The 11,754-nt window shown below is 41.4% G+C and overlaps 1 protein-coding gene across 1 annotated transcript; it reads left to right on the plus strand.

The window, feature by feature from the left end:
- The first annotated feature begins 7,586 nt into the window (after positions 1-7,586).
- On the plus strand, positions 7,587-9,502 carry LOC113653381 (leukotriene B4 receptor 1-like). The gene has a single exon (XM_027162948.2). The coding sequence runs from the start codon at positions 7,608-7,610 to the stop codon at positions 8,496-8,498; it is 891 nt and encodes a 296-aa protein (XP_027018749.1). The 5' UTR covers positions 7,587-7,607; the 3' UTR covers positions 8,499-9,502.
- The last annotated feature ends 2,252 nt before the right edge of the window (positions 9,503-11,754 follow it).

Raw genomic sequence — 11,754 nt, forward strand, 5'->3', positions numbered from 1 at the left:
CATAAGACCCTGTAATCTGAGACATGTGCGATACTGTATCCGCGCCCCTTCCCTGAACCACGATAGACAGTTCGTGAATGAAGAGACGCGCCCCCGCGTGAGGCGCAGGCGCATCGTGACGGAATTCAGCTCCAGACCCAAGAATATGACTTTCTGAGCGGGAGCAAAATTGCTCTTTAAAACATTGACTCTGAAACCGAGCGCAGCGATGTGCGAGAGTACACGGGCAGTGTTCTGAATCACATTCTCTCTCGAATCGGCTATAATAAGCCAATCGTCTACTTACTTAAACCCGCTACTCTCAGCGGCGCAAGTCCCGCCTCCACACACAGACTCAGCCTCCACACACAGACTCTGAAGTTGTATTTCCGTAAATGTTTGTTCAACACTCTGAGATCCAGAATAGTACGGAGAGATCCTACAGGTGTGGTCACCTCCTTAACACTCACTCTCCCAGCTCCAGTCCCACTGAGATACTGTAGTTTAATGCAGCTGACTGAACTGGTGTTGGAACTCAGAGCCGGTCTCCAAGTCGACACATCACAGGGTGATCTCTTCTCTTAGGCCTTTAGTTAAATTTCACTGTTAACTCTATGATTACTACAAAAATACTGAGAAAACTCCTCAGACCTGGATGAGAATGAGCAAACTTCTTTATTATGGTCAATCAGCCAACAAATTATAATTTGCCAAATTCAAAGTAACAAATTGCCAAATTCAAAGTATCCAATTGCCAAATTAAAAGTAACAAATTGCCAAATTAAAAGTAACAAATTGCCAAATTCAAAGTAACAAATGAAAACCCCCAAAAAGAGCATGTCATGCAAAATCAATCAAGAAAAACAAGAACACTCGCGACGTCCTTGCAAAAATAAAAACCACCCACCTTGACCCGCGGACACGGGCATGCGCCCGCGTGCGTGCGCACGCGCCCCCACACGCACACACACACCTTCACCCCCGAAGAACCAAAAAAAAAACCTCAGATATCTTCTCAATATATACCCTGGCGCTCCTAGGAGCCCAGGTGCCATATCACCTTATTTACCGGAATCATCTCCTATGTTTTCTAAATACTTGGATTTCTAAATTTACTTGGAATTTCCAGAAAACAAATAATTTTTCCTGTCTGTCTTTACCACTTACATGCATCTCTTTACTGTCAATACGTTTACAAAGAATAAATTGTTATAATATCAAAATGAATGCATGAAGAAATGCAAAATACTTTGGTGATCTTTTTGTGTTATAACATGCTGACGTGCATGATTCGACACCATGATGTTTTTTATCCACATAAGAAACCACAGACTTTTACACGTCTGCTTCTTGTATTATCTCCTACACTCTGTTACACGAAAGCTCTAAACATGCAGCAGCTCAACTCATCCAACAGCTCTCTCATCGCTCCCGTTTCTACTGTGAACCTGATTTCCAGTAGTGTGATGGCAGTTTGCTTTATACTGGAAGTCCCTGGTAATATTGCTGTAATGGTGCGTCTGTCTGGATGGCTGAAGAGAGGCAGTTTCACCCCGAGACTGATGCTAAGCCTGGCCATATCAGATCTACTCACTCTGATCTCTCTGCCACTTTGCATTTGGGCTCTTCTGCATGGCTGGGTGTTTGGCTTGGTCTTCTGTAAGCTTCTCACTTACATGTTGTAAGTGACTTCTGCCAAGACTTCCTTCTACAAGGAAAAGCTTGACGCTTCCTCACATGACCCTCGGAAATTCCCCAACATCATCTCTTCTCCGCTCAACCCCTCGGCTCCACGTTCTTCATCCTCCCTGACTGCAGAAGACTTTGCTTCTTTCTACCAGGAGAAGATTGAGGAAATCTGCCGGACCTTCACTTCAGCCCCGACTGCACTTACATCTCAGAGTATGCATTCCCCTACACCTTCGTTGCCACATTTCTCAACTGTGGCAGCAGAAGAGATTTTACAACTCATCCAGTCCTGCAATCCTACCACCTGCCCATTGGATCTGCTCCCTACCACTATGCTCCAGACCATCGCGCAAGACCTTTTGCCCCATCCTAAAGAAACCTGCTCTGGATCCATCAGACATCAGTAACTACAGACCAGTATCACTTCTCTCATTTCTTTCAAAAATTCTTGAACGCATTGTCTATAATCAACTGTCTGTCTATCTCTCATAGAACAACCTCCAAGACCCCAACCAGTCTGGCTTTAAAGCAGCTCACTATACAGAGACAGCCCTTTTGGATGTCTCTGAGAAACTACATGCTGCTAGATCAGCCAAACTGTCATCCATCCTTATCCTCCTTGACCTTTCAGCAGAATTTGATACGGTCAACCACAAGACACTCTTATCCACCCTCAAGTCTTGGAATTTGCGGATCAGCTTGGGAATGGTTTGCTTCCTACCTGGAAGGACGCTCATATCAGGTAACATGGAGGGGAGTGACATCTGCTCCACGCAGACTCTCCACTGACGTCCCACAGGGCTCAGTACTTGGTCCTCTTCTTTTCTCCCTGTATACTCACTCTCTTGGTGAAGTTATTTCATCACATGGGTTCTCTTACCACTGCTATGCTGATGATACACAACTTATCTTCTCTTTCCCACCCTCAGATGCCACAGCTTCTGACCGAATCTCAGGATGTCTGGCAGAAATTTCATAATGGATGACTGCTCATCAGTTAAAGCTCAATCCTAACAAAATTGAACTGCTGTTCATTCCAGGTGATTCATCCCCAGGTCATGATCTTGCTATATCCTTGCACAAAGATCTGATCTCCCCTTCAGCCACAGCTCGCAACCTTGGGGTAACCATGGACAATCAACTGTCCTTTTCCTCTCATGTTGCTAATGTGACTCGCTCATGTCGGTTTCTTCTCTACAACATTAGAAGGATTCGGCCATTTTTGTCCACACAGACTGCTCAGGTACTTGTTCAGTCTCTTGTCATTTCTAGACTGGATTACTGCAACAAACTGCTGGCAGGTCTACCTATGAACGCAATCTGTCCTCTGCAAATGATCCAAAATGCAGCTGCCCCCCCGCTACTGCGATCCCTCCACTGGCTTCCGGTAGCTGCACGCATCTGATTCAAAACACTGATGCTGGTCTACAAAGCCAAAAATGGACCAGCTCCCTCTTACCTCAAAGCCCTCGTCATTCCTCGCACTGCACCCCGCAACCTCCGATCTACCAGCACTGCTCGACTGGTTCCACCAACTCTCAGGGTAAGAGGCAAGTATACTACAAGACTCTTCTCTGTTCTGGCACCAAGGTGGTGGAATGAACTTCCCCTGTTTTCAAGCGGTGATTGAAGACCTACTTATTCAGGAAACACTTCAACTAGCACTTCTTTCCTTATCTTTTGCATTTAAAAAAAAACAACAAAAAAAAACCTTTGACACTTTTTCATTGTAACTTTGAACAAATGTTTTAAACTTATGGTATGTAACCTAGTGAACCAGCATTAATGTATTCAATGTTAGAGATTTAAGCACTTATGTACGTCGCTCTGGATAAGGGCATCTGCCAAATGCTGTAAATGTAAATGTTGTAAGCCACATTACTTATTTCGTATGCCAAATCCTTCAGCGGCTCTGACAACATTAATTGTGTATAAAGAAGGAAAGGTTCAAATTTCACCGGTATACAATCTCTTTTCTGGGTTACAATATCAATGGCCAGAGGGTGGAAATAGACCCCAGCAAAGAAAGCGCATTCACTGTATGGCCCACCTCAACCAGTCTCAAGGAATTGCAGAGATTTCTTGGATTTGCAAACTTTTATAGAAAATTTCTTAGAAATCTTAGCTCTGTGGCAACCCCCCTGACAGCACTGCTATGAGATAAACCAAGTAAGATGCAGTGGTCAGACTCTGCACAAAATGCCTTCAATGACCTCAAGAATAGACTCACCACAGACCCTATCCTGCAACACCCAGACCCCCACCTGCCATTCATTGTGGAAGTAGATGCATCATGTACCGGAATAGCGGATGTGCTATCCCAATCTCATGAATCCCCAGCCAAACTACACCCATGTGCATTCTATTCTAGAAAGCTCACCTCGGCCGTAGCCAACTATGACGTGGGAAACCAGGAACTGCTGTCTATCAAGAATGCATTGGAGGAATGGAGACACAGGCACTCTACACTGTATGGAAGACATCCTTTGCTGTAGCAAAATAAATACCATTTTTACTTCTTTGCTTTCACCAACTCTATTTCTGACTGTGTTTTTTTAAATCTAGATCAAAAGTGCCGCCACACAGGTACTGCATGGTTTGTCTGATTTCACTTCAGCATACCTCAATGACATTGTGATCTTTAGAAAAACTTGGGAAGACCATCACAGATCTGATTAAGATGAACGCTCCAAACCAGATTCAGTGGACTGAGCAAGCTCAAAAAGCTTTCTAGGATATTCAAGAAGCTCTTCAGAAAAGCCCAGTTGTGTACAGTCTCCTGTTTGATGAACCATTTACTTTACAGACAAATGCTTTAGGAATTAGACTAGGAGCAATGCTTTAGTGAGAAGTGGGGAATCATCACCCTATGGCTTATATTAGCTGTAATTTGTTTCCCCAGGCAACGTGTTATTCCACTATTGAGAAGGAAGGTTAAGCAGTGAAATGGGCCTTGGACTCTTTTAAATATTATCTCTTGGGAAGGCATTTTACCGTAGAGACTGATCATCGAGCCCTCCTGTGGATGAATAAAATAAATTAATCTAATGCCAGCGAGTTAATTTATTGCAGGCTTAAAAGCAGCACTTAAAAAAACACCTCTGGCTCCTTTTTTGGTTGGATGTGCCACAGTAAAAACTGGCAGACGGATGAGATTGGCAATTTTGTTCACGTGCCTGGCACTGCTGTGAAACAGTAATACACAACTTGTTGGTGCTCAAGCACAAAATGTTCTTGCTGAGCACAGGCAAGATGAATGTAGAGCTGATGGCCTTATTGGTTACTAAAAACAAAGAGCTTTATGACAAACACAACAGCGGGTACAAAAATCTCGAAAAGATATTTAATCTTCTTCTGTGTGACAAGCTAGTGTCAGAAGCATAAAGTTCTCCAACATTGTAATCATCTTTGAGGCACTGACTGGGAATTACACTCTGTTAAGATCTGCAGTATCTGGAGAGAATGTTACTATAGCTTTGGTTGTTATTAACAGTTGTGTGAACCCCTTCCTGTACGCTTTTTCTGCTCGGGCTCTTCAACAGGGAACAGCTGGAACAAATTATCCTTAGTTTTACTATATGTTTGTATCATGTGTTAAAAAACAAAACAAGCTTAACATTGATGTATCCTATGTCTGTAACCTAGTGAACGAGTGTTAATGTATTCATTACTGGAGACTTCAAAGCACTTTTGTACATTGCTCAGGATAATTGCATCTGCCAAATGTTGTGAATGTAAAATTGTAAAGTGACAAATGTTAATCAGACAAAAAATGTGTTCATCAATATTAGCAACATTCATTATAAGTATAGATTTGTTATAAATTTGTTACAAATATTCATTATAAATATAGTTTTCTGAACCTATAAAAATCAGCGTAGTGTTAAGGCAGAAAAGACACACACACACACACACACACACACTCACACACACACACACACACACACACACCTACTAAAGGAAGAAATGATACAGGTTGAAAATTATGTACTAGTATGTTTTTCAAAATAAAAGAGTTATAATTAAACCATGCAGTATCTTAAGATGTTCTACGCTGAAACAAAAACATGATTTGTCACTCCAGTCTCATTGCAACTACAAGTGATATGTCCCGACTTGATCGAGAAAGCCTGTGGTGCAGGGGCGGTCCTAGACCTTTTTTAGGGTGGCTTCAGCCCCCTGTCTGTGATCTCAGCCACCCTAAAACTTAAAGTATAATTTTTACTTTCATAAATAAACAATAAAAATGACGTTAAAATGCAGGACATCCTGTTTGGATTACTATTTCTGGTTAACTAACGTTCTGCATGTTTGCTGTTTCTCCCCATTGCTTGCCGATTTGGTGAGTTTGTGTCAAGTTTGTGGTTTCATTAAAGCTGTGTTATTATCCGCACATGGATTCCGCCAACTCATCACTATGGCTTGGGACAAACAAACAGATCTTTTCAAATGTATTTTTGCTTTCTTCCCCAGTTGAGAGATTTTCAGTGATTCTTGAATCGTGGTCTCGCTCACAGGAGACAGACCAATTTAAGCACATATACATTAAAGTTCAGCTCTGCTCAGCTCTAGCTGTGCTCTGTTGTGTCCCTGTGCTTTCGTATCTCATGCATATCTCTGTTGTCACTCACTAAAATAGAACTTTTGATAGTAAATCTCCTACAGGTCTCTGCTTTACATTGCTGATTTTATATATAGTTTTGGTTGAAACTTCTTACATTTCGAGCTATAAACCAAAATTAAGTTTTCTGATTTTTCATTCATTCATTCATTTTCTACCGCTTTATCCGAACTACCTCGGGTCACGGGGAGCCTGTGCCTATCTCAGGCGTCATCGGGCATCAAGGCAGGATACACCCTGGACGGAGTGCGAACCCATCGCAGGGCACACACACACTCTCATTCACTCACGCAATCACACACTACGGACAATTTTTCCAGAGATGCCAATCAACCTACCATGCATGTCTTTGGACCGGGGGAGGAAACCGGAGTACCCGGAGGAAACCCCCGAGGCACGGGGAGAACATGCAAACTCCGCACACACAAGGCGGAGGCGAGAATCGAACCCCGACCCTGGAGGTGTGAGGCGAACGTGCTACCCACTAAGCCACCGTGCCCCCCCGTTTTCTGATTTTTAAAAATGCTAATTTTTCTGCTTGCACAGTTGTGAGACAACATGAGAGGAACTTGCAACATATTTACTGTGAGTTGTAACGTGTTATAATTGTACAGGAATTTGCTTCAGAGCGTAGAGTATTAAGAGTAGAGATAGATGCCAGCATGTCACACAAACACAAACACACACACACAGAGAGAGAGAGAGAGACCTACTAAAAGAAAAAATACAACTGATACAGAGCTGAAAAAGATGAAATATTGTGGGTTTTTTTGATAAAAAAAATAGTTAAACCGTGTGCTCCTTCACATTTGTGTAATGTTAATCCAAATATATATATCAATTAAATATTTTAATTTTTCCAAACTATTCTGTAATCAAACTAGTTATTGTTTTCTTCCCTACTCAGTCTGAATATCCTTTCAGTACATATAGCACTGAATTTGTTCTTTCACCAGTTCAAATAGTCAGTTTCCCAAACTTTTGAGAAGCTTTGGGGGAAAAGAAGGACCATCTTTAGAGATGATATGGTGCATTATCTCAAGATGTTCTGGTGTGAAGCAAAACCAGAAATTGTCCATTAAGGTCTTGTAATTTCATAGCCCCATTCTTGTCCCTGATGGTTTTTTTTTTCTTTTTTCTTTTTTAAAATGTTCAAATTGTTATGTGCTGCTTGAGCTATAAAAATGCTTGAGCCATTTCCGGACTTTTTCAAAATGACATGTGAAACTGTAACCTTACAGACATGACATATTTCCCAGACTCCTACACTTCTGCTTATTTTAGTTCTACAGTTTCCTCCAAGCCACAGCACTCAACCATGCAGCAGCTCAACTCATCCAACAGCTCACTCATCGCTCCTGTCTCTACTGAGAACCTGATTGCCAGTAGTGTGGTGGCAGTTTGCTTCATACTGGGAGTCCCTGGTAATATTGCTGTAATGGTGCGTCTGTCTGGATGGCTGAAGAGAGGCAGTTTCACCCCGAGACTGATGCTAAACCTGGCCATATCAGATCTACTCACTCTGATTTCTCTGCCCGTTTGGATTTGGGCTCTTCTGCATGAATGGGTGTTTGGCTTGGTCTTGTGTAAGCTTCTCTCTTACTTGATCTACTTAAGCTTCTACTGCAGCATAATGTGTGTGGTGTTGATGAGCATGCAACGATACATCCAAGTGCTGCATCCTGATAAATGGCAGAAGCTTGGCAGAAAAGGAAAGAAGATCCTTTTGAGTGCTATGTGGATGTTAAGTGCAGTTTTATCATGCTATTCTCTCATACTAAGTGAAATAAGCTTGGACAGAGAAAGACATCTTCAGTGCAGGCTAAGATATCAGAATGAGGTTGAAAGAGTGTCTACTTTAACCTTGGAGATTATAATATTTCTGGCTTCATTCGCCATCGTATCTTATTTCTACTTTCACCTTCACAGAGGAGTTAATAACTCAGCTTTCTTCAGCAGTAACTCATTGACCAAGCTGGTGACCAGAATTGTGGTGTGTTTCTTTATTTTTTGGATCCCGAATCAAATCTCCGACATTGTGATCATCTTTGCTGCATTGACTGGGAATGACAGTCTGTTAAGATCTGCAGTATCTAGAGAGAATGTTACTACAGCTCTAGTTTTTATTAACAGTTGTGTGAACCCTTTCCTGTACGCTTTCTCTGCCCGGGCTCTTCAACATGGAACAGTTGGAACAGATAATCCTTAGTTTCTTGAAGATATAGAGGTTTGAGTGAGCTGATACAAGTCTCTGACAGCCTTTCACAGACATTGCATTTAAAGGCACACCATATAAAATTATACAAATCTTTTTGCTTATTCTTGCCATCTATTTTTATAGTTTTTTGCATCCTCACAATTTTTTTTATTGCACCTTTCAATATACATTTTCAGATTAATTTCTTCATTTAAAGTGAGTCTGTATGATTTTTGAAACATTTAATCTACCTAATGCATTTAAACCAAAAGCATAATGGCTTGAAACAAAGAAGTTAGTCTTAAATTACAATTATTTTACTATATGTTTGTATCGTGTTAAAACAACAACAAAAAAGACAAGCTTAACGTTGATGTATCTTAAATCTGTAACCTAGTGAACGAGTGTTAATGTATTCATTGCTGGAGATTTCAAATCACTTTTGTACATTGCTCAGGATAAGTGCATCTGCCAAATGTTGTGAATGTAAAATTGTAAAGTGACAAATGTTAATCAGTCAAAAATGTGATCATCAATATTAGCAACATTCATTATGAGTATAGATTTGTTATAAATTTGTTACAAATATTCATTATAAATATAGATTTCTGAACATATAAAAAATCAGAGCGTAGTGTTAAGGCAGAAAAGACACACACACACACACACACACACACACACACACACACACACACACACACACACGCCCACACGCACGCACCTACTCGAAGAAATGATACAGGTTGAAAATTATGTACTAGTATGTTTTTCAAAATAAAATAGTTATAATTAAACCATGCAGTATCTTAAGATGTTCTACGCTGAAACAAAAACAAGATTTGTCACTCCAGTCTCATTGCAACTACAAGTGATATGTCCCGACTTGATTGAGGAAGCCTGTGGTGCAGGGGCGGTCCTAGACCTTTAAAACTTAAAGTATAATTTTTACTTTCATAAACAAACAATAAAAATGACGTTAAAATGCAGGACATGTCGCCGATGGGAAAGAAAATTATTAATCAGTTTGATCCAAGAGCGATTTTTTTAACTTTACTTTTACGCGCGTGTGTTGTAGTCTTTCAAAAGTGCGTCATCAGCTGTCTGCTTTATTAGAACGGAGAAGCACAGGTACGCGCAGCGTGCACGCGCAGTCAGAGCTGGAGGCGTTTATCTATAACGTTAATCGGCGGAAAGACGCAAAGACGGCAAACAAAAGCTGTGAAATTTCACTATTCTTATTACCAGAGTTGGTAGCACAAACAAAATATTAATGCAAACAATCCATTCAATACTAAATAAAAATATTTATTGATTTGGTCTTTGTCTTTTGACACTCCATGATGATTTTATTTTATTGTGATGGTGTACAGCCCACCTCACATATTTGTCCTCTAGCATTATTTAAATGTTATTTTGAAGTGTAATTTAGTAATTATGTCATTTTTTAAATACCCTTAATATTTTATTAAAATCTTGATATATGGAAGGGTGCACACTACTGATTCCTCTTTGCTAATGACCTTTTCGCTGGGTCCTAGATCACTAGGAGGAACTTGGACTAAACCTCTTACATGTTGTACTTAAGCCTTTGTTGCAGCATAATGTGTGTGGTGTTTTCTCGATTCATCGGAAGTCCCAGCAGTGAATGAGTGGTTCTGTTGCAGCCAGGAGTTCTGGGTCACCGCCAGTGTATGCCTTCAAAGAGCGATCCAGGAATAGGACACCAGGAGGTGCCCCTGGAAGGATAGTAAACCAGTTCAGTTATCTCCATCAAACTACGAGCTGTGAGCGAGACCTTTATTCAAGAATCACTGAAAATCTCTCCCCGGGTAAGAAAGCAAAAAATAATTTGAAAAGATCTGTTTATTTGTCCCAAGCCGTAGTGAGGAGTCGGTGGACTCCATGTGTAATACAGCTTTAATGAAACCACAAACTTGATACAAACTCACCAAATTGGCAGACAGGGGAGAAACAGTACACAGGCAGAAAGTTAGTTAACCAGAAATAGTAATTCAAACAGGCAAAATAATCCTACAAGGGCAAGGTGACAAACATAGCAAATCCAATGGCAAAAATCAGAGACATACACAAAAAAAGCAAAAACAGATAGAGCAGAAAAACAAGGCTTGGTACGCAACTGGGTTGACAATACTTCGCTTCGTATAGCCGTTTGTGGATAGCTTATATGCTGGCGCATCCGGAAGTCGAAAACAAAAGTGACCTCGACTGAACCCAGAACTTAGTATTCTGGGGTTGGCTCCCTCCAGAGAGCTGGTGAGGATGTTCTTACAGAACCCATTTGAATCCCTATGAGTTGGGGAGATTCATGTAGTTCGTTGCCTGGGTGTCCCGAGCTCCGGAAGGTATGGACGCATTCCAAGATGTGTCGCCTGAGATCTGTACATATTGCAGCCTAGTAGGGCAATCGGGTGGGGGCCAGTTCCTCTGTTGTGCTTGTCATATTTCCTCCATAAGGTCTTATCAAATGGGCACAATGATTAGGGGGGCGGGTAGGATTGATTCTGCTTCTGGGTCATGTCAGTGAAAAAGTGCATTGGCTTTACTATTGTTGGATCCAGGTCTGTAAGTGATTGTGAATTGAAAGCGTGTACAGAATAATGCTGTCTGGCTTGTCGAGGATTCAGACATGTGGAACCCTTGATGTATTACAAGTTCGTATGGTCTGTTAGGACATGAAATGGACTTTGAGCAACCTTCAACCTGTGTCTCCATTCCTCCAATGCATTCTTGATAGACAGCAGTTCCTGGTTTCCCACGTCATAGTTGGCTACGGCCGAGGTGAGCTTTCTAGAATAGAATGCACATGGGTGTAGTTTGGCTGGGGTTTCATTAGATTGGGATAGCACATCCCCTATTCCGGTACATGACGCATCTACTTCCACAATGAATGGCAGGTAGGGGTCTGGGTGTTGCAGGATGGGGTCTGTGGTGAGTCTATTCTTGAGGTCTGAGTCTGACCACTGCATCTTACTTGGTTTACTTCATAGCAGTGCTGTCAGGGGGGTTGCAACAGAGCTAAGATTCCTAAGAAATTTTCTATAAAAGTTCGCAAATCCAAGAAATCTCTGCAATTCCTTGAGACTGGTTGAGGTAGGCCATACAGTGAATGCCCTTTCTTTGCTGGGGTCTATTTCCACCCTCTGGCCATTGATATTGTAACCCAGAAAAGAGATTGTATACCGGTGAAATTTGAACCTTTCCTTCTTTATACACAATTAATGTTGTCAGAGCCGCTGAAGTATTTGGC

This window comes from Tachysurus fulvidraco, chromosome 9, assembly GCF_022655615.1.
Source record: "Tachysurus fulvidraco isolate hzauxx_2018 chromosome 9, HZAU_PFXX_2.0, whole genome shotgun sequence".
Classification (NCBI taxonomy): domain Eukaryota; kingdom Metazoa; phylum Chordata; class Actinopteri; order Siluriformes; family Bagridae; genus Tachysurus; species Tachysurus fulvidraco.

What these genes read in the sequence shown, in the direction of transcription:
- LOC113653381 (XM_027162948.2), top strand. Translation starts at nt 7,608, where the DNA reads ATGCAGCAGCTCAACTCATCCAACAGCTCACTCATCGCTCCTGTCTCT.